Source organism: Phocoena sinus, chromosome 8 (genome assembly GCF_008692025.1).
Source record: "Phocoena sinus isolate mPhoSin1 chromosome 8, mPhoSin1.pri, whole genome shotgun sequence".
NCBI lineage: Eukaryota > Metazoa > Chordata > Mammalia > Artiodactyla > Phocoenidae > Phocoena > Phocoena sinus.
Genome location: NC_045770.1, coordinates 94326881 through 94351781, shown reverse-complemented (window position 1 = coordinate 94351781; position 24901 = coordinate 94326881). Strand labels below are relative to the sequence as shown.

General features: G+C 40.4%; 1 protein-coding gene across 5 annotated transcripts in view; it reads right to left on the bottom strand.

The window, feature by feature from the left end:
* The window catches only part of ALKBH3 (alkB homolog 3, alpha-ketoglutaratedependent dioxygenase), a 40378-nt gene extending 19920 nt beyond the window's left edge, over nt 1–20458 (bottom strand). Inside the window, exons 1-7 of one of the 5 annotated variants that reach the window (XM_032640387.1) lie at nt 20396–20458; nt 13224–13372; nt 12975–13078; nt 12124–12158; nt 9363–9410; nt 7019–7122; nt 5105–5193 (exon numbers count right to left, since the gene is read on the bottom strand). In XM_032640387.1, the coding sequence (XP_032496278.1) occupies nt 5105–5193; nt 7019–7122; nt 9363–9410; nt 12124–12158; nt 12975–13078; nt 13224–13302 (459 nt within the window). In that variant the 5' untranslated portion in view covers nt 13303–13372; nt 20396–20458. Of the gene's footprint in view, nt 1–5104; nt 5194–7018; nt 7123–9362; nt 9411–12123; nt 12159–12974; nt 13079–13223; nt 13373–13949; nt 14683–14749; nt 14955–15000; nt 15152–20395 lie in introns of those variants that run through there. The other 4 variants (XM_032640385.1, XM_032640389.1, XM_032640386.1 and 1 more) reach the window with 4 other exon arrangements.
* Nucleotides 20459–24901: the final 4443 nt, after the last annotated feature.

The following is a 24901-nucleotide window of genomic DNA, read 5'->3' as shown; positions in this document are numbered from 1 at the left end:
CATCTCCAATATCAAAAAATCAAAAAACCACTGATCTCTTCAGAAAAAGCTAAGTAAAGGGAAGAGGTCAGGCTCAAGGTGGTGGATATGAGTTTTTCCAGAATTCCTAATATTTCCTTGAAACTTCAAGTTTTATCATTAGTGACAAATCTTGTCCATTATTTTCCTGGAAGTGACACTTCATTTTTGAGAAAATGTCTGCTGAATACTCAAGTCTGAATAACTAGTTTGTGTGCCAGCTGTTCTTCCAAGTAAAATGGTCCATGACAAAAGTAGCTCGTTCAGCTTACAGCTTAAACAATCACACAAGTGTTTTTCCTCGACAACCATCATACTTAGCAGGAGTGCCTTATGCATACTTTCCATTTCATCAAACAATTAAAAGAGATCAAGACTTAATAAAACTAATAGTGCTTACTGCTTCATCAAGGGACATCCTTAAATGAAATCAGCATTTTTTCTTGTTTTTGTTTTTACTGGAAGTGCAGGTAGTAAAGAAAACAATGATTACTAGTACAGTTTGGTGGCAGTGTCTTGATTCATGCTAAGGCACCGGCAATTTTATTCACCATTACTTTTGTATCACTAGTGCAAGTTCAACACAGTGAAAAATGTCACCTAGTCTTAGCATTACCATAAAAATATCTTTGACCTTGTGGATTCCCAGAATGAATTTCGTGGACTTCCTCCAGGGATCTACAGACTCTACTTTAAGAACTACCTCTTTAAAGAAGCCCTTCAAGGACTCCCCTGGTGGCACAGTGGTTAAGAATCCGCCTGCCAATGCAGGGGACATGGGTTCGATCCTTGGTCCGGGAGGATCCCACATGCCGTGGAGCAACTAAGCCCGTGTGCCACAACTACCGAGCCTGCTCTCTAGAGCCCGTGAGCCACAACTACTGAGCCTGCGCTCTAGAGCCCGTGTGCCACAACTACTGAAGCCCGCATGCCTAGAGCCCATGCTCCGCAACAAGAGAAGCCACTGCAATGAGAAGCCCGCGCACCACAATGAAGAGCAGTCCGTGCTCGCTGCAACTAGAGAAAGCCTGCACGCAGCAACGAAGACCCAGCGCAGCCAAAACTATAAATAAATAAATTTTAAAAATAAATTAAAAAAATGAAAATAAGGAACCCCTTCAAAGTCCACGTTCTATGTTTGAAAGCAAAGAAATGGATGTTCAGCAAAGGAAAGCATAATGTCCTTATAAGGTATATCCCGTGACTATTGTCAGGTAACACTTCCAGGGAGCATATGTGGAAATCACTCAGCTTCCCTGTCACATGGAAATCATGATGAAAGCTGGCATTCCAGGTGGGAGGGAGGGAGACACAAGAGTGAAGAGATATGGGAACATAGGTATATGTATAACTGATTCACTTTGTTATAAAGCAGAAACTAACACACCATTGTAAAGCAATTATACGCCAATAAAGATGTAAAAAAAAAAAAGCTGGCATTCCTTGTTATGGATATTAGCATTATATTCTAAGCAGAGGATTTTATTTATTTATTTTATTGAAATAACACTGGTTTATAACATTATATATGTGTACAACATTATATGAGTTGGCCAGAAAGTTCGTCCGGGTTCTTCCAGTATTTCTGTTTCTATACACCATACTGCATGCTCAACACCAAAAATTTAATTTCCATCCATCTCCACACAGCCGATCTCCTTCATCCATTTTGCCCTCCATTCTGCCCCTTCCCCCCTGGTAACCACCACTCTGTTCTTTGTATCTACATGTTTGGTTTGTTCATTTCTTTTATTAGTTTCTTATATTCCACATATGAATGAAATCATACGGTATCTGTCCTTCTCCACCTGACTTATTTAACATAATACCCACAAGGTCCATCCATGGTCTCACAAATGGTAAGAGTTCATCGTTTTTTAAATGGCTGAGTAGTATTCCACTGTACATATAGACCACATCTTCTTTATTCATTCTTCTGTTGATGGGCACTTAGGTTGTTTCCATCTCTGGGCTATTGTGAATAATGCTGTGATGAACACAGGGGTGTACATATCTTTTCAAATTAGTGTTTTCATATTCTTTGTATACATAACCAGAAGGACAGCTGGATCATATGGTAGCTCTACTGTTAATTTTTTGAGGAATCTTCATACTGTTTTCCATAGTGGCTGCACCAATTTAAATTCCCACCAACAGTGTAAGAGGGTTCCCTTTTCTCCATAGCCTTACCAGCACTTGTTATTTCTTGCCTTTCTGATAATAGCCATTCTAGCAGGTATGAGGTGATATCTCATTGTGGTTTTGATTTGCATTTCCCTAATAATTAGTGATGCTGAGCATCTTTTCATGTTGTCCATTTGTATGTCTTCTTTGGAAAAATGTCTATTCAGCTCCTCTGAGAAGAGGATTTAAAAAAATAAACAGCAATAATAACAGACAAAACTTAGATCAAAAAAAAAAAAAAAAAAAAAATTAGATCAAGAAAACAAATGTTATTAAACTAACATAGGTTAGTTCAAGAGAATAAGTTTCAAAGTAAAATTCCATAATAATGTTAGCAAGCTGTATTTCTTATTTATTTTATGACTTAAGCTTATCTTCATGGCGATAAAGATCAGATGCTAGAATTATACACTTAACAAGAAACACAAGAATGTAAAGGAGGAGGATGAGAGCTTTTCGGCAATGTGACTGAGAAACTAATTAGCACTTCCTTGCCTTGCTTAGGGACTGAGCACTGTGATAACACCAAGTCTGCATTATGTTTCTAAGTGGATATATATTTTTTCTTGGTTATTTTTGGGGGTGAAGGAGAAAAGGAGAAAAAAAGGAAATAATGAACTAGAGGATTAACTTAGACTCTCCAACCAATACTCTATATACAGATCCCTCAGAAGTGAACGTCTATATTAAAATTCAGAGTCATCTCACTGTTCAGTGAATACATTCTATCCTTAAAAGACATTTGAGGAAATGAGTATGAGAAAATATGAATCACAAATGTAAAAGGACCTATTTAGTGGATTTCAAACAGTGTTTTGTAGAGACGTAGGTACCACAGAGATGTCTCCGGGATCACAGCAGGAGAAAGGAGAGGTCAAGCTGGTAGGACTGCCAGTCAGTCGAGATACTCTTTTATTTTCATACATTGGGTTCATACAAGATTTAGTTTGAAAAAAGACTAAAAGGAGTTTAATTACCTATGGTTGAATCTCTTCCTGTGCTATGGGATACTAAACTTGAGGTAATAACAACTTTAAACTAGTACCCCCAACACATACATACACATTCGGGAATCCCTCCTTAGGCGTCACTTTTGACTTTGTTCCAGATGGTATACAAACTAAATTAGCAATAAATGCAAAGTTATGAGCCAGCCAAATTCAAATTAAAAAACTCTAATTTGACAACCTTAATATCCAAAAAAAGAGGCTTGCTTGAATAAATTATGCTACACATAGATTATGGAATACTATGTACCTATTAATACAATGTTGTAAAAGAATATTTAATGATACTAAAATATGTTAATGATATAGTGAAATGAAATGTAGTATATAAATAATTGATTTTATTTTTATAGAAAAATCCTCTACATACATATATTTGCCTAAAAAAAAAGAAAAAAAAGACTGGAACCAAAATATCAGGTGGAACTATTATCCAAAATTTTAATATTCTTCATATTTATCTGTAGCTTCTAGATTTTCAATAACAGACACATATTACTTACATAAGAAAAGGATTACCATTTAAAAAATACTTTTGAAGAGCTGTAAAATGTCTCCAAGCATAAGTGGACACTCAACTCAGCAGATCTTTGTGCCTTATGTTTATTCTAAAGCAGTAGTTCTCAAGCAAGGTCAATTCTGACCCCTGGCAGATGTCTGGCAATGTCTAGAGCCATTTTTGGCTGTCACGACTGATTGAGGGGTGCTTATGGCAGCTCGTGGGCAGAAGTCATGGATATTGCTAGACATCCTACAATGCACAGGATAACGCTAAAAACAAAGAATTATCCAGCTTGAAATGTCAGTAATACCGAGGTTGAGAAATCCTGTTCTAAAAGATTAACTAGAATGAATAAGAACTTCTTCCCCACAGGCTGTTTAATCCTCAGCTTCTCTGCTATGACTGTTGACAAGAAGATAAACTAATTCTGACAGAAACACGGCCAGCAGTCTATGCTGGATTGGCCTAATTCAATTCTCTTCACGTTTCCAAGTCAACTTCAGATATAGAGGGTCTCAGTGCTTCCCTGGATCACATTCTAAATGCAGCTGTAGAAACCAGAGCATACAGCTATCTCTTTATGTGAAAAAGCCATGTTCCCTTCAGTCAATATTTTATCCCTGAACATTTTAGTAAAATGGTAGTTTATGATAACAAATTACTAGAAGCTCTAAATGTGTCATATTTCTCTTTATTCCAATGCCACAAGCAAAACTCCATTTTCTTCAAAGTCTCTTTCAATAAAAACATAATATTATTTGCCAAAGGCAAGATTCCAGGGACTAAACAGAGAGCTGTTTCTTGGATCTTAATTCCATCATCTGGGCAAGCTTAATCTATATACTAGAATCTCTCTGTCTGTCATGGAAATTTTTAAAAACAAAAGAAGCAGCAGAGACAAGCCAAAGCAATGGTAAGTTAGAAGTATGAGAACTGCAACCACAGAATGAATGCAAAGTCAACAAGAAAAGCACGGATTTTTTCACAAATGGCAAAAGAGCCTGAGAAGTGGGAAGAAACATTCTGACCTCACTGGTCAGTCATAAGGCTTAGACCCCACAGCAAATATGTATCAGGAGGCACACAGAGGGCTATGGCCGGAAAAGCCTGGGGAAGGGGAGATTAGGAAAATAAATGATTCATTTCTCTGAAATCCTAGAGTCTGGTTCTAGTTCACTCTAGTTCCAGTTTTTTTCTCATCCTCTGTCTTTATCTATGGATCAAAAGCACATCAAGGGTAATAAGCCCAAAAACTCAGTGTGTGAACCCAGAGGATTTTTTGAACTAGGAATCACCATGCAGCTCTGCAAGGTATCTTACTGTTATTTTATAGTACTCTACATTTATAGTATACAATCTATAAAACCAAACCAACAACAACATTCCAACATACGTGAGGATTTGGTTCCAAAGTGATTCTTGAATAAGTGTAAGGAAGTTCTCCATACCATGCTGTAAGTCTTGGTTGCTGGTAAGTTACATCTAAGAAAGAAAATACAGGGCCTTTGAAATGGTTTGATGCTATTTAAGGTGTACCTATTGAGTGCCAACACCATGCCTTGCAATGTATAAGAAGCTATGAGAAATACAAAGGAAGAGTAAGGACGGGCCCTGACCCAAGGTTCCACCTTCACAGAGGGCGTGGGATTTCAGGAGTAGAATGGTGACAGCTAAAAGGAGGACGACAAGAGAAGGTACACTGGCAGAAACAGTATGGGTGAAGCTCTGAGGTGAGAATATGTGTGACTTATTTGTGTCAGTGATGACATAAACAAGAGTGAAGGAGACACAGAGCAGAACAGACGGGTTCAGATTAGGGAGGGTCTAAAATGCAGGCTATGGAGTCTGAACCCTTGTAGGTAGGAACTTGTGGCACCAACGTCCATACAAGAAACAAGACAAACTGTTCACCCATGTGCCACCCTTGTGTAAGCCCTTTTGATTCCAAATGAAGAAAAAAGTGCTCTGACCAATCATAGCATGTAGCTAATTTTAGTCAAAAGGTTTTGATGGGGCTTCCCTGGTGGCGCAGTGGTTGAGAGTCCACCTGCCGATGCAGTGGACGCGGGTTCTTGCCCCGGTCCGGGAAGATCCCACATGCCGTGGAGCGGCTGCTACCGTGAGACATGACCGCTGAGCCTGCGCGTCTGGAAGCCTGTGCTCCGCAATGGGAGAGGCCACAACAGTGAGAGGCCCGCGTACCGCAAAAAAAAAAAAAAAAAAAAAAAAGGTTTTGATGTCCAATTTATTTAGAGAGGGAGTTACCCATAGATCTGCTGTTTTTCCTACAATTGATTTCAACCACTACAACAATAATAAAAGCAGCTAACATTCACTGAAGGCTTACTATGTAGCAGGCATTCTGTTAAGTACTTATCATGCACTATCTCATTTAATTATCACAACAACCATGTAAGATAGGTATCAATATTATTATTCACTCTATTTTACAGATCAGAAAATCAGAAAATTATTTAACTGTAATTTGTTTAAAATTAACAATTATTTTGAAAGACAGAGCCAGCAATCAAAGCCAAGTCTGTCACCAAAAGCCCTGCTGTAGAAACTGCTGGGAATTAGAAGGCTGCCCTGAAAGAGCTGACTCTCATTCTGACACCTGAGTTACAAAAATGATGCCAGGATACTTTGCCTCTTTCTCCACAGAAAATTTAAATTCACTCAATGTGCCAGAAAGGAAATTCTATGCTAGAGCACAGGCGCTCCCCAGTGACCGCCTCTGGTATAGCAGGTACTGTTGCTTGTGGATGACCACAGAGGAGCCTGTTCCAAGTCAGGTAATCTCAACAAGCTCAGTAGAATACCACAGATGCTGAAGCTAAGGCAGACTGGACTCTTCTAGTGAAACTAAAATGAGAATAAAAAGCTGATAAAAAAGGATCACAAAAGAACATATGCCAAATAGAATCAGGAAAAAAAGCTCTGGAAGTTTCTATGAAGAAAGAGGAAAGCTGGCACCATTTGCAGTAATAAATAGTGAACAAACACAAAAGGAGATAAGCATATCAACCACAGTTCAGTCAAACCAAACTTCCTTTGCTTCCCTGAACGCCCATCTTCTGCCACGTTCTGAGAACCACTTGCTGTTTCTTCTGCCAGGTACACTCTTCCTTGTCCCCTTTGACAGGCTAATTCCCACTCATCCTGAGGGTTCCAGTCAGGTTTTGAATCTCTGTTTAAATCTGACTGTGGTGCAAAGAAGCAAGGGTGCAAAGAAGCAACGGTATCGGAATACATTCCGGAAAGGAAGACCAAACATCAACAACTGTGATCTCAGAGATCTACTTACCCTCTCTGATGCCAGTCCTCTGTTTCCAGGGAACATCCTGACAAAGCTGTTCAAATACTGAGTCGGCTTCTTTTAAGTCAACAAAGCCAGGATACAAACACACCCTTGATGCAGAAAGAACAGTTATTAACTAAAGAACACAGAAAAAGATGAGTTAGACTCTAATCATTAGCAGAATAAATTAATCTGGATGATGCTTCCTTTCGTGGGGAGATGAAATCATCTTACCACACCTCCAGAGCTTAATATCACCCAGATCACGATGCTCCAGATGTAAACTAAACCTCTTTCAAGTTAAGACAAATAAAAGAGGCAATGAAGGATAAAGAGGTCCATGACAGCTTTCATAGCTATGGTTCAAATATTACCCAAGCACTGCTTAGCTGTGAAACCTTGGACAAGTTACTTAACCTCTCTGAACCTTGGTTTTTCTCATCTGTAACACAAAGATGATCTCCACCTTATAGCATCACTGTGAAATGTAGAATAACTAATAAAATGCTTGGCCCTGTGTTACTTTAACAATTGGTAGTCTTCTAAGACTATGCTAATTGTAGGGAAAGCAATCATTTATAACTATCAAAATAAACATATCCAAATAAGGGTTCTTTCTCTCATTGAGTATACACTTATTTCAACAGTGCCAAGCCAGCTCAAAATTGTTTTGGCTATCTTTTTTTTTTTTCTCCTTTAAACAGCTTTATTGAGATATAATTTACATACTGTAAAATTCAACAAAGAATAATGTCTTCAAGGTTTATCCATGTTGTAGCACATTATCAGAACATTTCTTTTTACGGTAGAATAAAATATTTCATTATATAGACATACTGCATTTTCTTTATCCATTCACCAAGAGATGGACATTTGAGTTGTTTCTACTTTTGTCTACTATGAACGCTGCTATGGACATTCACATGCAAGTCTTTTTGTGGATGTATGTTTTCATTTCTCTTGGGTAAGACACCTACGAGTGAAGTTGCTGGGTCATATGGTAAATGTATGCTTAACTTTTTAAGAAACCATCAAACTTTTTTCTAAAAGGGTTGTACTATTTTACATTCCCACCAGCAATACAGGAAGGCTCTAATTTTTCCACATCCTCATTTATAATAACACTTATTATTGTCTTTTTGATTATGGAAATTCTAGTGAATATAAAGTGGTATTTCGTGGTGGTTTTGATTTCTGTGTCCCTAATATACTATTTCATTTTAACAGTGCATTTGGCTTTTTTGGATACCTTTCTTAAGAAATGTTCTGAAAGCCCATGGAACACTCTCTTCAACAGCCTTGTTGGTAGTAAATTTTCACTCTTTAAAGGTACATTTAATTTTTTTTTAACAAGTAATTTATTAATTAATTTTAACCTGTTGTCCAATTTAAAATGTTTGGATCTGAATTATTACTTTTTTCCAGTTTTACTAAGACATAATTGACATACAGCACTATATAAGTTTACAGCGTACAGCCTAATGATCTGGCTTACACATATTGTGAAATGATTTTGTGAAAGAGCCAAAGCTCACCTGAAGCCATACCAGGTTAACAATGAGATGTGACCAAAATAATGCAACTGGTTTTCTTGTGTGACTATTAAACTTGCTTTAAAAGGGAAGTTCTGAAAAAGGCTATAATAGCAGTGCCAGTGGACTAATTATAGAGGCTTCCAAGTCTACCAGCAAAGCAATTCATTTAGATAGATAAGTTCTGATTTATTTAAATGTCTCACTATTTTATAGTGACATGCATTAAGGTGATGCTTTCAAAATGTTCTGAAACAATGACTAATGCCTAATATACCCTAAATCATATATGCTTTAATTTTATTGAAATCTACCTTTATATAGCAATATGACATAACTTAATATATATTATATATAATAATGTATGATTAACATAATATGTAATAATATTGGATTGGCCAAAAAGTTCGTTCAGTTTTAAATAAAAATAAAAGACACATTTTCCACTTTCACCAAGAACTTTATTGAACAACGTATTCACTAACCGAACAATCTTTTTGCCAACCCAATACATACAATGTAATCTAACAATAATAATATAATGTAACACAAATAGCACAGAAGTTGAGGCCAGACCCAACTCTAATATTAAATTACTCTGTAGCCTAGGAAAAAGTACTCAATCTCCCTGGACCTCATTTCCTCATCTGAAAAACTGGAGAAGTAAGCTACTATACCTGAGAGGCTTTGAAAATGTTTTGAAGCTAGTATAAAAGGAGATATTACCACATTAATTACTTTAATCAAGGGAGTAGAATATTTTAAGAGACTATAACTCAGTGATAATTATAGTCCCTTTCTAGTGAGGATTCACTTACCTAGATACGCCTGTGGGTGACAGGCTGATTTCATACACACCCTCTTTACTAAAGAAACAAAGAAAACAAAGACTTGTTAGTGTCAAGCAAAGCAATATACTGCACGTAGCGGAAGGAAGGGTTGTCCTGCAGAGCTCACAAAGTCCTAGCTCACCAAAATCACTTCACGACGAAGGCGCACTACGAGGGAAGTACAGCCCCACCTTCTTCTACCACTGAAGTAAGGGGCAACAGTGTGGTAATCATTAATGGCACTGGGACTGGAATCCTGACAAAATCAGGCCATGGAGGCAAAAACCAGGACAATATAAATTCTAGTGCTATCCCTTTATATTTCACCCATAATTCAGGCTGATGTGGTGCAGGAATCTATCACACAAAGGGGTGGCAAATAGAGTACCCCCTTGGAGACTCTGGAATAGAGATACATTGAACAGAAGCAAGTACAAGGTCCCCATGAGCTAGCTCCACCTCCTGACAGTTCCCACAGACGCATCAGCTTCCACGGTAATTACTGCTGGGAACCTTCTGAACACACCACCACGTGTCTAACCCCATGCTTTTCTACATGCTGGCATGCCTCCCCGCCATCTAGCACCCCCAATCCACCACCCCCAGCTTTGGTCCAGTGGAAAATTCTAATTCATCCTTCAAAATCTCAGCTCAGCATCACCTACTCTAAACCTTTCCTGACCTGTAATCCAGGCAAATAATGTTAGCTATCTCATCCTCTGTCACCACACCACATTACCTACAAGTCTACACTTCCAAGATATGCGGCATTACAACTTATCTGACTACACGTCTATTTCATTTACTAGACTATGGGCTCCTGAAGGGCTGGAATGGGTTATTTTTCTGTTTCCTAGTGCCTGGCACATAATAGATGAGCAGTAAAAAGCTTACTGAACTTAATCAAATGTGCAACAGTACAAAACTGTTACAGATGGGCAGGGTAGTGAGGTCTATAAACCACCACGGTGAGAACAGTGACCCAGACTGGAGAGGTACCTCTGTCAAGATAACTGTGTCAGATTCTTCTCACAGAGGTAAGTCATAGAGAATAACATAAAGGGACAGTATTTACATCACCCTTTTCCACGTGAGTTAGCAGTTCATGATCTTTGAGCTGGGCTCTTAGGTAGATGTGTGAGCCGCTCTGAGCCAAAATGTAGGCAGAGTTATTATCATAAACATTTAGCACATTTCAAAATGAGTTGCCTATAAAGCTTCCTAGAGGGTGAATATAATATTTCAGTGTGATATATTTTGGGCCACATTTAGAAACGCTCACTTCAAATGTGAGGGACATTTCTGGCTATTAAAAAAAAAAAAAATCTAGAGACTTCCCTAGATTCCCTTCCACTTCCTGGCACGGTGGTCAAGAATCCGCCTGCCAATGCAGGGGACACGGGATCAATCCCTGATCCGGGAAGATCCCACATGCCACGGAGCAACTAAGCCCGTGCGCCACAACTACTGAGCTTGCCCTCTAGGGCCCGCGAGCCACAACTACTGAAGCCCACGTGCCTAGAGTCCGTGCTCCGCAACAAGAGAAGCCACTGCAATAAGAAGCCCACGCACCACAATGAAAAATAGTCCCCTCTCGCCACAACTAGAGAAAGCCCGTGCGCAGCATCGAAGACCCAATGAGATCAAAAAATAAAAATCTAGCATAGCTAACTTCAGATAAACAGAATTAACAAACCCTATGGTCAAGGAGGAATGAGTACTGTCATTTTCTTCTCTGACTTGGAAATGCACAATTGTCCATTTTTTCAACCTGAATGTCCTATCTGTAACAGGTTTCATGGTTTTGTTTCTTCTTTTTACCGTCAATGGAGGCAGCATCACATTTGTGTTTGCAAAACAAAGACTGTTAGAGCTACCAGACTGGGTCTTAAGTGATTATACAGTCCAAACCCTTAATAATACAGACAAGGAAACAAAAGTCCAGAGAGATAGCAATAACTTACCTAAGGACTAGGTAAGTTACCATGTCTAACTAATGGCAAGGCCACAACTACATACCCTCTTTGAAAGTATGATGACATCTGTGCTCGTTTTAAATTTTTCTAAGATATACAAGTCAATCTGCAAACAGCCAAACAGCTTAACAGTTGTTCACGAGCAACAGCATACACATCATGCTAATTTGCTAAAATAAAAGGATGCTTTCTACTGATAATTTATCTGCATCAGATGGAAACTGAGAAGCAGGAAAAGAGGAATCAAAGCATCTTTCATCATTTTGGAAGAGTATTTTAGACACAGATCACTATAAGAGAAATGTTTACTATCATTTAATTGCTCTGGAAGAGTTATGTGGTTTTAAGAAATGAACTGTAAGAGCATCTAGATTTCTAGCAGTTTTCTTAAGCATTGCTAGTAGAATGATACTTACAGGTTTTTCAAAGAGCCATGTTTCAATGACTCAGGAAAAAATCCCTCTCTGTCTTTACCTAGGAGATGTTTTAACTACTATCTGCAGACATATTAGTGAAACAGGGTCTGGAAATCTACACCAGAGCCAAGAGTTTAATGTACAGATATCTGGTTGCATTTCCCACACCATCTGCAAATTCAGAAAGGCTTCTCAAAAGACCAAGTTTAAAGACATCTGAGACAAGAATATCCCAGCCTAAAATTTAGACACATTGGCCATTATCTTTTCCAGATGGAAAAACCAGGGTGAGGGAAAGATCCTGGACTCTCCCTTTCACTGTGGGCAATAGTTACAGGAGGGCAGCGATTCACTTACTCGATCACTTGTGGCTCTGGGGCTCTGCGTACCACCTGCAAGGAAAAAGCCAGGTCTGATTTCTGAATGATTCCTAATCCTCAGGGAGGCTTATTTGCAGGATTACTGCATCCTCTCATTTCTAGTCAAAATAAATCAGGTTTAAAACTCTCCCTTTTTTATCCTAAGCTCTCACTATCCCACCAGAAACTCTTGTTTCTATTCTTCTTAGAACTACGTCACAGTTACTAGTGGGCAGTAAAAGATGACAAAATTAGAATTAATACATTTTCCTAGCAGTCAGCAGCTCTGGAAAAATCATCTTTCCAAGGGATTTTTTAAAATAGAAGATATACTAGGAAATAAGGGGTTTTAATATTACTTATATAATTATTACTACAGCAAGATGCCTGATTTTTAGCTCTTTTTCCCCATGTTATTAAAAAGTGACTCTTCACCCTTTCTTACATCCTTCCCAGTGGGAGAAAAAGCTAAAAAGATCAGGCATTGTAGTAGCTGAAATTTCAATCCAATTCCAGAGATATGTGCTATACTAGCAATTTTTAGGACCATTAGAACTTAGATAACTAATGCAAGCTCTAGTCATGGTATAACCTCTAACCTCTAGTCATGGTACATGTCCTTGCCAAAAAAAATGGGAACTATATATGCCTACAAATTGGGGGAAGACTACAAAGAATCCTCAGACATACTAAGAAACTGATACTCCATATTTCATTATTATTATAATACTTTCAACTCTCTTTTTATTAGTGAGTTTATTCTGTCACTATTTATTTGAGTGTCTACTATGTGACTGTCGCTTTTATAAATAAATCCTTGTTACTGTTGAAGAAGAAACAAGAATTTACCTCCTGGGGTTCTTTGAACACAAACTGTCTGTCAGACAGACGATGCTCCTTGTTCATCCAGGTTTGGCCAGGTCTCTGTTGGAGATGGTTCTCAGCAGAGGGAGCTGAAGCAAGAGAGAGAAGAGACTCACACCTTAACATCAATTGAAATGGGAGTCCACTATAAACCAAAGGGATATATATAAAATAGGATGTTACTTGTCCAGACACACACACACACACACACACGAGATCCCCACAGGTTCTTGCCTGGCTGAGCAATGGCCTGGCTCTTAGCAGGGCCAGCCCAGGCTCCCTGCACTCGGGCTCGCCGTCTTTTGTCCTCCATGTTGATCAAGAAGGTTTCTGCTCTCAGCTTTCAGAATATTTCATTCCTGACTCAAACTACACAATGGTATCTGTTTAAAGAAAAAAAAAGATGTTTTAGTTGGGGTTGTGAGAGCTTGGACTATCAAGGGGTAATTATAATCCTTTCAAGCAGACGAGATGGTTCAATAGCAATCAGAGCTTCTACATGAAATCAACTTCTGACATCACAACATCTCAGTCAAGGAGCCTACTAAGTCACTTGGGGATGCTGCTTTTAATGTTTATCTTTTGCAATGTTTATCTTTTAATGTTTATGCTATCACAGTACTTTCACTTCATTCGCAAGAAAGTAGATGTTAAGAAATTCTAAAACCAGGACCTATCAAAAACCACATTACTCTTATTAGTCCCCCAAGAGCAGAACACAGAGAAACTGTAATACTCCACCTATGAACATTCAGAAATAGGCTAAGACACAGTTTCCCAGGGCATTGCCATATTCCATTATCACAGGCTGCATCAAACTTCCACGGAAACTTGTTAAAAACACCTATGGCCTGTCTCAGGATGTGATGGAGGACGGACACAGGTGTTTGTCTTTATAACAAGCATTGTAGGAGATGATGATAAACAGGTATGTAAGGCCCACAAAGTTAAGTGGCTCACCCGATGTCACTCAGGAAATCAACAGTAGGTAGACTAACATTCAAATTTTATTACGTTCCAGTCTTCAGCTAAGTAAAAAATCCACCTCGTCATGGCCAGTAATACTAATTTGACATTTTGGCCAATAAAAGTCTAGCCCACAGCAAATACAGGAGCATGCACAGCTACAAAAAAACAAAAATGGGAAGGGGGGGGAGTATTCCAACCCTATAATCCATTTCCATCTCAAGTTCTCAAAGGTAACAGGCTCATTTGATAGCTTATTTAGCCTACAGATTCCCAGCTCCACCTCCAGACCTTCTGATTCAGTAGAATAAAGCTGGTCCCAGGAATCTGTATGTTTAACAAATTCCCCCAAATGATAAGTCTGTAAGTCTTCTTATTTAATAGGTGGGGAGAGGACAGAGGCTGCCGTCTGCCCAAAAAGTTAATGGCAGAACCAAATACCAACTCTCCAGCCTCACATGATTTGCAGAGTAAGCCCTCATGTGACATTTTCTCTCAAGTGAGGCTTTAAAACCTTAACACAACAATTAGCTACCGTTCTTGCTATGTTCACAGGGGAGCGATGTGTTACTATTATATGCACGGTACGGCTGTTGAAAATACAGATTCCAGAACCCCATCCCAGACCTACTGAATTTCCAGTCCCAGACACTGTTAACTAACCCCACCTTCCATGCTGAGATTCTTTACTCGAATTAAGTGTGAGAACCCTGCTGCAGTGCAAACAGCAAGGGTTCTGGCGCCAGCCAGATCTGACACTTCCCAGCTGCATGGCCTGAGGCAAACGACTTAACATTTCTGAGCCTGTTTCTTCCTCTGTAAACAGAAGAACCAATACTTCTCTCACGGTCCAAGTGCGGGTTAAGCGATCCTCGAAGGTAAGAGAGCCTAGTCCTCTCAATAAGGGTTAGCAACTTTCTCTATTTTAGACCCTTCTTTCCTGGGAGGCCCTGAACGAGGTCCCGGAGGTCGCTCGGGAAGGGACCTCAGGGCGGTCCCCACACTCGCAGCCCCGGGCACCCAGCGATAGGCCTGGAGCCCTCACATGCCGGCGGAGACGGTCGCAGAGGTTCAAAGCCGCTCGTCCTAAAGTAAACTCCGCTGCCCCCGGCCTGCTCCGCCGCCTGCGGTCCGGCGAACCTTGAGCGCCGGGCACCGACTCCAGCAACTCTCAACCACAGGCCGCGGCGTCAGGCACTTCCTCTGACGTCACGTGCCGCGGCCGCCGCTTCCGGCGCCACCTGCTGGAATCCGGGCAGCTCTGCGTTCCCCGCGCCTGGAGGGCCGACTCGCTGAAGGTGCAGATGGTAGGGCAAGGGTTCGAGGGGAGCACAGAGATTGAGCGTGCGGTGGAGCCGCGTGCGGGGCCGGGATATGGCGAAGGTGGGAATGAAGACGTATTAACTAGGCCGAAGTCCCTCTGGACATTCCCCGCACACCCCTAACTAGAGACGTCCAAGAGCCCGCTTCTTTGGTCTGTGCGGAAAGAGCGACTGAGACCCAGCGGGCCTGGCAGAAGGGCGAAGGCGTTGGGGGAACCTGGTCCTGATGTACTGAACAAAAGGATTTGACTTTTATCCCGAAAGCCATTCAGAGTCTAAGATGCACCTCCATTGTGTTGCCACTGCAGCCTGTGCATACCTCGATCACAGCACTTAGACCAGGGCATGGGACCACACCTTATTCGTTATGGCTCTACAGTGCTAACAAGTTTTGCGTGAGAGAAGAGACCTGGGTTTCCGTCTATACACCATCATTTACTAGGTGTATAATCTAGGTCGCGTACCCTGCTTCTTTATAAAATGGGCACAGCTTCTGTTGGGAGGATTAAATGAGATAATATATTTAAAGAATTTAGCACAATGCCTGGAACGCAGTAGAAACTCAGTAAATGTTAAGAGTGTCTTCTCTTCAACCCATCTGAGTTCTTGAGAAACATCTTTAAAGTGGCCATGGTAAATCATGTACCTTACAGTGTGAAAATAGCAAAAGTAGCACTAAATTAACTATGTCTGTGCAAGTTATTCTGTGAAAGTCTTTAAAATAAACCTTGTATTATATAATGCTTACCTGCAAGAAGCTCAGTATACCCCATCAATGACCCTATGTTGTTGTTACTATCAACTAATAATTTGTCAGTGTCTGCTTCTGGTTCAGGAACCTTGTATGTATCTTCCAAAGGATGTCATTTCTTTCTTTTCAATGATTATGGTTTTGGAACGGGAACAAAGAAGTCCTGGATTGTCCTCCAAGTAGAACATTTCTTAAAAATCAATCCATGGTCTGCTTGCACCCAAAATAACTGCACCACCTTTAACAGTTTTAACAGAGTCACCTGTATTTTTACCAAGTGCCCAAGGTGATTCTGATGCACACAATGTTTGAAAACCTTTGGGAGGCATGTAGGGTGACAAATTGTTCCGGTTTTTCTGGGACTGAGGGGTTTCCCAGGATGCAGCACTTTAAGTGCTAAAGCTGGAACGGCCCTGGGCAAACTGAGATGGTTGGTCACCCTAGATACATGTGAGTATATAGTTTTCGAAAGATGTTCTTGATGGGTGTTGGCATCCTGGGTTTCCTCATTTCTATTTGCAGTATTTGTGTTTTTGTTAGGGGGTGGTAGCAGAGACCATGGGAGAGACAATGAAGGTGGGGTGCGTTACCAGTCACCGGCCTACTGATTCTCAGCCCCAGCCCCATACTTCTCTGCTCTGCTTGCAATACTAGAACATTTCTCTCTTGCCATTTGGCTCGGTGTTAAGCTTCATCAGTGGAGGATGCTGGAGGGACATTAGAGGGAGAAATGTTAGAGAGAAGGAGCTCTTTCCCCTCACTCCAGAGTGCTTCTCTCAGCTGGCTCTGCAGTGCATGGTGGTCTGCTGTGATTGGCACCTCTCTGTGCGCTGAATTAGTTGAATTTACAGCCTTGTTAACATCTCTTGTGAAGTTAAGACATCATCTGGGAAGGAATGGGATCCCAAAACTTGAAATAGGGAACATCTGCTTGGACCCAGGTGAAATTGACGATCTTGAACATCCAAGTCACCCTGAGCCTCCCTTGGCAGTGGAAGCAGCTTGCCCTCCTGTGTCTGAGACTGGTCATCCTTTGCTTGAAAACCCTGTGAAACCCTCACCTGGAGAGACGACTTAAAAAGTACAGCACAGGTCTGTGCTTCCTGATGGGTGGGAGTCTTCCAGATTTGTGCCTTCCTTCATGTTCTGCCTCGACATAGAGGTAGGTAGTGGCTGCTCCCTATATCTGCTGTTTCTGTATATCAGAGTTTTCTTTTTCCCCTTGTAGGTAACTTAATATTTTTTTTTCCTTGTTCAAATTACTATATGGTTTCTGTCTCCTGTTTAAGTCCTGACTGTTACAGTGTGATTGTGATAGCAGGGATGGGAGCAATGGGTAGCAAATGGCTGGCTCCAGGGCGGGCCTTAAACTGTAGGTAGTGGGGTTGCCTCTGATTTGGACCCTTATTATCTCTGGCCCTTTACTCTTGCACTACCTTCTTGGTTCTCTTCACCTGAGACAACCCTCCTGAAGTCCCAGTAGGCACAAATCTGGAAGCTGAAATCAGCGTTTCTCAGCATGTAGTCAGAAGACCATCTGCACTGGAGTCCATAGGGGATGCTTGTATATATGAAGATTCCAGGCCCCCCGGTAGGTCTGGGGCAGGGCCCAGCAATTTGCATTTTTAACAGTGCCTTGTTTCATTTTGCAAGAAGCTTCACGAGTTCTCTTTACCTTTTCCAGCTGCCTGCTTTATTCAGGTGGTTACTTTTCCACCCAACAGTTATCTCATCCCCTGGATGGCAAAACTGATAGGTACTTTACGTGGTGGTAGCTCTTAGAAATGATTCTGGGTGAGGCAACACAAATGTAGCCTGTTTTCAGTTGCTGATTTTCACACCAGACTCTTGCCAAACATTCAATCACCTGCTGCTGAATTCCTGAGAAAATCCAATCCAAGGCAAATAACCACCATCATGCTAATAGTTCTCAGTGAAGGTTCCATAGAGAAATTCCCAGCTCACGTCTCAACTGCCAAAGGCTTATTAGCATTTCCTGGCTTGAGGGAGGAGGAGGGTGTTTGCGCGGAGGTTTTCAAGTCTCTGTCAACTTTAAACATTGTTGAGGGAGAAAGGATGCTTCCCCAGACTCCAGACAGGAACTTCTCCTGTTCAGTGCCCAGCATGATTGCAGGTGCTGCCAGAGATAAAATCTACCATTGAACCATAGTGTAAATGATATTAAAGAACAGTATAATTGGATGTGAAATTGTGGAGAGCAGACAAAAATCCAGGACAGGAGAGACCACTAGAGGTTATGGGCATCAGTGAAGACCTTTATGGCAAACAGGGAGTTATGTCAAGGTTTTAAAGTATGTAGCATTCATATGGCTCAAAGATGTTCTGATAGTTACATTACGCCTGAAAAGGGTAAGCTACATTTCCACGTCCTTGTTTCTAAATAGTAGCAAGTAATATTATTCGTTAACATTTCTTGAGAGCTTCTTGCATGCCAGGTGCTGCTCCAATTACTTACATGCCTACACTAATGTAATTTTTAGAGCAACCTTGTGTTGTAGGTAATATAAATATTAGTTCCATTTACAAAGGAGAAAACTGAACCACTATGCTTCATGATGCCACCATGCCACTACTCTACAAATACATGGCAGAATGAAAGCCAAATTAAGAAAGGCAGGACTATTCCTGGAATGAGACGTGGAGCCATTTCCTGGGACCTCATAGCTGGTTTCTTTCGGTGACTTCAAAAGTGAAGGGTTGGTAGCAATATAATCCAGCAGACCCTGGGTTATAGGTCGTTCTTAATGGCTTTATCTAGATGGCTTAGCAGATTCCGCTTTAGAGTTACCCAGTCCTCACAGCTGTGTGAACTGTATTATATCAAGTGTATGAACTGTGTCTCAGCCTCACTACTTCTGTGGTGGGTGACTTCAGAAAAGTTACTAAAGCCCTCCCAACCTTAGTTTTCCTCATCTGTTGGACTGTGTGAAGATTCGCTCAAACATTCACTGATATACACATTTAATCAACTAATAATGAGTACTGACTGTAGCTAGCACTGTGCTAGATGCTGGGGACAAAGTTGTGATCAAGACAGACCTGGTTCCTGCCCTCGTGGAGGTTATAGTCTAGCAGGGAAGGTAGACATTTAAACAACAGATATTACAGGTGTGGTATTTTATATGAGACTCTATCTTGGGGGACCTGAACTAGTGGAGTAATATCCCCATTGTATGTTGAGTCCTAGGTTGGTTGGGAGTTCTGATTTGGATCTGATTCAGATGGTGGGTTAGCAGCTGGTGGTTGGCTGTTCTAGACTACCCTTAGCTCCACGTGGTCTCTCATCCTTGAACAAGCTCACCAGGTATGTTCTAATAGTGGTGTCAGGGGAGGTGTGTGCAAACACATAAGACCTCTCTTGGCCAAAGCAAGCCAGCTTAGTTTCAAGGAGCGGGGAAATAGACTTCACCTCTTGACTGGAGCTGTAAAGTCACATTGCAAAGGGTATGGATACTGGGAGGGGTAGAGTATTGAAGCCATTTTTGCAATCATTCTACCACACTACTTGATAGGGAGTATTGGAGAAACAGTTCCTGTAGGAATAGAGAGTGAGGGAAAGAGTTTTGTTGTTGTTTTCTTCTTTTTTTTTCCCTTCTTTTTAGCGGTAACGCAGGCCTCTCACTGTTGTGGCCTCTCCCGTTGCGGAGCACAGGCTCCGGACATGCAGGCTCAGCGGCCATGGCTCACGGGCTCATGGGCCCAGCCGCTCCGCGGCATGTGGGATCTTCCCGGACCGGGGCACGAACCCGTGTCCCCTGCATCGGCAGGCGGACTCTCAACCACTGTGCCACCAGGGAAGCCCAGGGAAAGAGTTTTTTGAGATGAGGTAGAAAAGAGGCAGATCATGCAGGCCTTGAGAGGCATAATAAACATTAAATGTTAATTTATGTACGGTATGAAGTATATGATTAACATTAAATACTCACTCACCCTTTCTCCATTACTTTCCATCTCATAGGATACTGTGAAATGGTTGTCAAATCCATTTGTTTTAAAAAGGTGAAAGATTTATGTGATCTAAAGAGAAACCAGAGTATTGGTCCATTTGTCCTTAGGTGTGTCCTAAGGCAGGGATTGTTTTCTTTCAAGTGATTAGGATGCTGGCCAGATAACAGTCAACAAAAACTTATTACTAAATAAGTTAAAAGTACCTGAAATTATTAAGTTAACGATTAGTGGACTAAGTCCCCTAATGCCTTAGGAATAAATTATCCACTTTGTAGAAGCAAATCCATTATGTAAAGAGGCAAAAAAGCTAAATTGATGTGCCTAGGTTGTCTTTTGCCCGGAAAGAACCAAAGACAACATAGCTGTTAAATAGAGTATTCATCTGAGGTTCCACTCACAGCTTTTCCATAGGTTGTGTCGTGCTTGGCAACCACCATTGGTTTGTCCACTTGTCAAATGCAGCCAACACCTGCATCAGGGTGGGTGCGTGAATAAAAAAACATAGTAAGCCTAAATCATTCCTATGCATGGAATAACACTCTGGATAAACTGGGCATGTTAAAAGTGGCCTTATAGCTTTCATACTTCTAGTACCACTTGCTGGGCAGAAACCATATTTATAAGGTATGAGTCTGAAAGGATTATTCCAGGTCTTGCACCATTGTGCTCTCAGGGGCAGAACAGTGGCTTTGCAGAGGTGAGCTAGTCAGTAGTACACTAGGTAGGAGAATCTGACTCCATGTAGTGAAAGCACATAGAGCTTCCATTTTTAGAAATTAGGTTGGAGATCCTGAGGGGTATCTGGTATAAAACACCTACAAATAAAAGATAAAATGCTTTTCAATAACGAATTGGCCTGTGCAAAAAAGATTTCCTCTGAGACCAGGAGTAATGTGGGAACATGAGTCCAGAGAGATGAGTAAGCTGGGACATATACATTCCTGGGTGGCCAACTGCTTGGATATTCCTGGGGGAGGGGGTAGGTGGCTTGGGATGGGACAGAGACAAAGTTCATGAAGGGGAGTTATAGCAGAGACCTTCTGCATGAAGCTGGGACCTAGGAAGGAGTACGTACCGGGAGGGGGTGCAGAAAAGAAATCTCACAGAGGCCAACAGCAAGAAAACTATTTTGTCTTGGCATTAACTTAGGGTAGGGAAAACTCTTCCCTAAGAATTCATGGCCACTAGCCTAACTTTACATAGGATTAAAGGCTGAATTAATACCATTTATACAATTCCCCTGTCCACTCCCCCAAACCCAAAACCAACAAAAACCAACAACTGCATAGGCTGAGAATTTTAATTTAAGGCAGGTGAAAATTGGTAGTGCCCTCATGTCTGATGCAAACAAACACAAATCCTGCCAGGAAAATTTACACTAAGACTTTGAATAATTCCAATATAGGTCTAATGAACATAAACACACACACACACAAATCATGAAAAATACCGGGAAAGGAAGCACCATTAGCAAAAGTCAGCAGACACAGTAGAAACGTCTACAAAAACTATTGGATTATTGGAACTATTAGATACACAACATAATGATGTTTAATATGTTGAAATAAATAAAAGAATGAAAAACATAAATATAGTTTAAAAATAGCTTTGAATTTTTGATGGTTTTAAAAGGAACCAAATGTAACAAAATTAAAAACTCAGTGAAGCCTCTATTTCTGGGTGGGATGTGGTAGTAGTGAGCAGTCACTATAATGGAAAAAATAAACAAGTAAATTATAATTTGTTTTTCTTTGAAGACACTGGAGATTTTTGGATGCAATGAGGACTAGCTTAACTAAAATTCTAAAGAAAGAACCCTTGCTAGGTGAGCTGGCTATGTTCTTCCCCAGGGACATTTTCCAAGCATGACAATGGAGAATTGGGTTTGCCAAAGACAGTGGCATCTCTACAAGGGGAAAGAGAATCCAACAGACCTTTTGACAGCCATTGGGATGGCATGATAGATTGGAATCTAGAAGAGTTCTCAAATGTATAACCAGTTTGCCCTACAAGGCATTTGCTGAGTACTAGGGCAGCACAGAAGGATAGAGGGCTGGGATGGAAAGACAAGGTAAAACCTCTCAGTCTTACTATGCTTTAAAAACCAAGTTCTGAGAAAGAGGAGCCCACAAGAAACATATGACAGGTTTCATTCTGCTGACATTTCAAACTATGGGGCACTGAATTTAATTAAAGTGGCATCCTAACCCTAGCTCAGCTCAATACCCACGCTATCTACTAGCGAGGAGGCAAGCCCTCCCTGGAGAAAAATAACATTGACTTCAGTCTTGATGGTTCTTTTATATAGAATGTCTGGCATACAGTTTTTAAAAATTATGGGATGTGCAAGGAGGCAGAAAAATGTGACTGCTCATCAAGAGAAAAAACAAACAAGTAGATCCACAGATAATCCAAATGTAGGAGTAAGCAGACAAGGACTTTAAAACGATTGGAATATTTATAAAAATAGAGGAAATGGACAAAATATGAAAAAGGGAGTATTTAAATAGGTGATTAGAAATTACATGAAAGAATCAAATGATTCTTCTATCAGGTATTAAACATTCCAGACATGAAATGTTTAATACCTGATATTACACGGATTTAACAGCAGAATGTATCCTCAATATGGTAGGATTAGTGAACTTAAAAGATGGTCAGGGGCTTCCCTGGTGGCGCACTGGTTGAGAGTCCGCCTGCCGATGCAGGGGACACAGGTTCGTGCCCCGGTCTGGGAAGATCCCACATGCCGCGGAGCGGCTGGGCCCGTGAGCCATGGCCGCTGGGCCTGCGCGTCCAGAGCCTGTGCTCCGCAACAGGAGAGGCCGCAACAGTGAGAGGCCCGCGTACCGCAAAAAAAAAAAAAAAAAAAAAAAAAAAAAGATGGTCAATAGAAAAGAAGCTAAGTTGAGCTAACCTAAACCCTCTTACTATATAATCCAGTAATCACGCTCCTTGGTATTTACCCGAAATGAGCTGAAAACTTTTGTCCACATAAAACCCTGCACGCAAATGTTTATAGCAGCTTAATTCATGATTGTCCAAACTAGAAGCAACCAAGATGCCCTTCAGTATAAGCAAACTGTGGTACATCTGTACAATGGAATATTATTCAGCAATAAAAATAGAGCTCTCAAGCCCTCAGAAGTCATGGAGGAAACTTAAATGCATATTAAGTGAAAAAAGCCAGCCTGAAAAGGCTATGTACTGTATGATTCCAACTATAGAATTCTGAAAAAGGCAAAATTATAGAGGCAACAAAAAGACCACTGATGCCAGGGTTTGGAGGTCGGGGGAAAGGAAGGGATTAATAAATGGAGCATGGGAGTTTTAGGGCAGTGAAACTATTCTTTATGATACTATAATGGTGGTTATATCACACGCATTTTCTGTAAACATAAAACTGCTCTATACAGTCTATTAATTTTAAAAAGTGACAGTCAGTAGAAGATATCCAAGCACAGAGAGAAAGAAAAAAATGGAAAACTTAATGGAGGATTCTGGCAGTTTGGCTAACTAATACAACTAGATTTTGGCTAAATTAGGACAAACATGCTGAGTGACCACAAAATCCCTATGAATGTTAGTTGTAAGTTGTCTGTATGGCTCCTCTGTTCTTTGCAGAAATTTTGAATTTCCCTGGGTTGTTCTGTCGTATATCTATTAGCTTATATCATACTGAATCCCCAACTAGAAGAAATGTAAAAAAGAATGTTTATGCGAACTCTTTAAAAATTAATTTGTAACCACTCTACATTTTAATGCAAGGCTGGACTCACAAGAAATAAAAATGGTATCTCTAAGGGCAGAAGACAAACCAAACCAAAAGGGAAAAAAGTGTAAGAAACTGAAACCAGAGCTAGAAGCAGGGAGCAGTAAGGAAAATAAATCAGTGAGGGAAATGCCCAAATCAGCATTAGTAAGAGGAAAGTAACTCTTGGAATCACTACAAGGTGAGAGAACTAAGCCTGAGATTCCTGCATCGTCAGGTACCTCAGAGAGTGGTGCCGCGTGGTAGAGGGCCTAGGCCGCTGACAGACAGAAACAAAACATTCATCTCTGCAGAACATCCCAATTTAGCCCTCAGGATTCGTCTCCAGATTAAAATCAAACAAACAGACTTCAAAATAAAAATATCAAACACAGAAGAAAACAAATATCCAGGTAAGAGCAAAAATATAAAAAATAGATTTAGACTCCTAAAAATTTCAGATGGAAGAATCACCAGATGTGGAATGTAAAAGACCAATGTATGAAATACTTTCATTAACTTCTAAAACTGAATTTTTAAAATAAGCACACACTAAGAAACTATGAATGACCAGGCAAATTTAAACAAGAATTAAAAAGAACTTTTTAAAATGAAAAATATAACTGAAATTAAAATAGCAGTGAATAGCTTTAACAGCAGATAAAAATATATGAAGAAAGAATCAGAGAACTGGAATGTAGATGTAAAGAAATTATGTAGCATGCAGCTCAGGGAGACAAGAAGTATGGAAAATATGAACGAGAGGTTAAGAGACAGAATAAAGAATATGACACATGAGAGGCAGATGGAGACAATGGGGATTTTTCAGAAAGACAAAAGACATGAATTAGATACAGGAAGCACAGTATAAACCAAGCAGGATAAATTTTCAAAATTCCACACTTGCATACATTATCATAATACTAAGGAACACCAAGTCAAATGGTGTCTTTAAATTGGCCAGAGATCTATCACCTACAGAAGAATGCCATACTGACACTTCTGAACACTAACAGTGGAAGCCAGAAGTCAGTGGAATGATCAGGTGTTTCATGAACTTTAAAATGCCATCAATTCTAAGTCACACCGCTACTTTAAATATACCAACAAAGGGGAAAAAAATAGTGCCAATTAAACTATGACATGCGCCAGA